At 56.8% G+C, this 2,801-nt stretch overlaps 1 protein-coding gene across 1 annotated transcript in view; it reads right to left on the bottom strand.

Moving 5' to 3' along the window:
• Positions 1 to 2,333, bottom strand: part of VDBG_02760 (protein phosphatase regulator) — a gene marked incomplete at both ends in the record, with an annotated part of 2,857 nt that extends 524 nt beyond the window's left edge. Inside the window, 2 exons of the mRNA XM_003006575.1 lie at positions 22 to 1,502; positions 1,819 to 2,333. Coding sequence (XP_003006621.1) covers positions 22 to 1,502; positions 1,819 to 1,881 — 1,544 coding nt within the window. The remainder of the gene's footprint in view (positions 1 to 21; positions 1,503 to 1,818) is intronic.
• Positions 2,334 to 2,801: the final 468 nt, after the last annotated feature.

Genomic DNA, 2,801 nt, shown 5'->3' with positions numbered 1-2,801 from the left:
CTGATGACGGGAAGTACGTACAAAGCAGTATTTGTTGACAAGTTCCTCATATGAGTTGGAAGCAAGGAAGTGTTGGGCGAGTCGTTGCCAGCCACTGCCACAGGTTTCGGGTTAGAAACCATGGGCGAGGGACCACGAGGCACGACGGGCATCTTCAGTTTGGGAGGCTCAGGGGCCATGGAGATCTTCTTGTGGCTCTTCATGTACAGACCACCGTCGGCCTTGGTGTCCTTGCTCATCGAGTCCTTTGCGGCCTGAACAGCGGCCGTGAGGGAGGCACCAAAGTCATAGCGGTTGGAGAAAGCCTGGCCGCTGGGTGCGGTCAAGCCCCTCGAAATGTTATCACTCGCCAGGTTGCTGGTCGACTTGGTCTTGAGGCGGAGAGGCGGGCCGGATTCTCCAAGATATTCGTGGATGGGCTGGTCGAAGTTGTACTTGCCCTTCTCGCCGCCAAAATCGTCGAAGCCAACATTGACAGACTTAGGGCGTGATGAGCTAGCAGCCGGGCTAGCCCGACGGTTGCTACGGGGCAGGCCACCGACAGGCCTACTGGCGGCGCCAATGATGCGTTTGCCGTTTTGAGGCAAGTGCTTCTTGCGGAAGTCCACTTGGAAGTTGGTACCGCCATTGTTGTCCCAGAACTCTTGTCCCATGACGTTGTAGCGGACACAGAAATAGAGAGTCTTGGACTCGAGGTGAGCCAAATCCGAGAGTTTGATGGCGAAGGTGAAACGGTCATGGCCAGCGTCCGACTCCTTAGGGCGGATCTCATGCGAGTACTCAGCGGCGACTTCGGAAGTGGTCTTCCAGTAGTCAAGTGTGAATCTGCAAGTGACGGACTTCTGGAAAGACATGTTCTCAACGGCGACAGAACCGAGTAACGACTTCTGGTCGGGTGAGAGCCAGACCTTCTCGAGGCGCACAGGCAGCGACTTGCGGATAGGAGAATCCATCGGCTGGTTAGCCGTCACGATTTCCCACTCGTAAGGAGGGGACCGAGTGCCGGATCGCTCATCGCCTGGGAACGGATACTCATTATCACTGTCGTAGTTATCGGCAGGTGACGACCCAGCGCTTACGGCGAGCGGGCGGTCGACCTGGAGGAAGTGGCGCACGTGCTCGAGGTGCGAGTCGAAATGCACCGCCTTTGAGAAGGTCGGCGTCCCGGGCATACTGGACGGCCTTCGGTGGGATGAAGGACGCAGAGCAGGGCGAACGAGCTCTCCAGACTTCTTTCGAACCATCGGAGGCTTCATCATGAAGATCCTCATCGGACTCCTCTTCAGACCGGTGAGTGAGGTCTCCGAAGACTTGGAGATCATGACCTTGGGTTCGGTAGCAGAGCGCGCGTGTGTTCGCCTCCTTCCGCCCGCGAGGTCGGGGGTGCTGAAGCTGTGAACCATGTTGTTGCTCGAGATGACTTCGGGCCTGGAGATGTCCACTGCGGCCGTCTTTGGCGGGGGCGAGGGTGCCCTGCGAAACAGGGATTTGGCTGATGGCATCTTGCAGTTCCTTCAGGTTGTGAAGCTGGCGTCCGCGCTGCGTGCCTTCCTCGTCCTCGCTTGCGGAGTCCGGAGGTGAGATGACAGCACCGTTAGGCATACCACTCTCGCTGGTTACCGGCGGTGGCGATTGTCGGACACTGGTCGTAGCGAGAGTCCTGATGTTGTCTGTCGCACCGACGGGTACCTTGTCGTTCGTGGCGCCATTTCCTCCGCCCAGAGCCGACGGCGTGCTGCGTCGGTTCTTCGTCAAATAGGAAGCGGACCGAGGTAGTGATGGTCTAGGGCTGCTCTGAAAAGAGGGCCGTCGACTTACATCGGGCGACGAGGGGGCAGAGTTGGCGGGGGATCGACTATGAGAGGGGGGCGTGTAAGGCATCCCAGCAGTCAGGGTGCCTCTGGAGAGTGGTGGTAAGATGCAGGTTCGCAAGAGACCACGTAAGGTAGTCTAGTACTTCGACACGGATAGAGCTACCTGATTGCAGAGAGGACAGCCCTTGGATGGTTGACTTGAAGAAGCAAACCGAGGAGGGTATCAATTCATGGGGTATTAGGATGTGTGTGAGGCGGGTCGTGTACAGACTCGTCGCTCGAGATTAGGATATAGAGAGAGCTGGAAGTTTCGAGTCAGCTCACTGGAGGCCATATGGCAGTTGTATCAAGGATGACAAAGGAAAGCGCGTGGGATGCATTGGCATGAGGTGACGACAAAAGGAAGCAAAGGGGGGAAAAAAATAGATGGTAATAATGGGTTGTCAAGTAAAACAGTATCAAGAAGCGAGTATTCGAAGGTTCAAGACGGCAAGGTACATATGAAAAAAAGAGGCAGGTGGAACAAGAGCCCTGCGGTTCATGGGTGGATGTTGCGGGGGAGGCGGCTCGACGCTGGGTTTTATTGCTTCTTTGTATGCCATCGTCGTCGTCGTAGGGAAGGGGGGAATGGTGGCAGCAGCAAAACTCACCTGACAACGGGTACCGGGGGAGCAACGGGAGAGGGCCGTGGCAGCGAGAGTCGAACAAGGGCAATATTCCAGCAACCTTTGCAAAGCTCGCGTGTTTGGGGAGGCCGAGGGAATGTCAGGGACGAGGCGCAAGACAGCGAGAGATCTCCCCACGGAAAACGCTCGTGACGTCTGGCGGGAATGCTGCTCCGGCGAGTCGAGGCCAAGAGAGTGTCTTGTAAAGAGGCGTTGGTGGCGAAATGAGGGCGAGTCAAATTTCGAGCCGCCGCTGGGAGGATGTCGTGAAAGTTGATAGACGTAGATTCCAGAGAGGCTTGGTTGTTGTTGCCGTCTCGTA

Source organism: Verticillium alfalfae, genomic scaffold (genome assembly GCF_000150825.1).
Source record: "Verticillium alfalfae VaMs.102 supercont1.3 genomic scaffold, whole genome shotgun sequence".
Taxonomy (NCBI): domain Eukaryota; kingdom Fungi; phylum Ascomycota; class Sordariomycetes; order Glomerellales; family Plectosphaerellaceae; genus Verticillium; species Verticillium alfalfae.
This window is presented reverse-complemented; position numbering and strand designations above follow the sequence as displayed.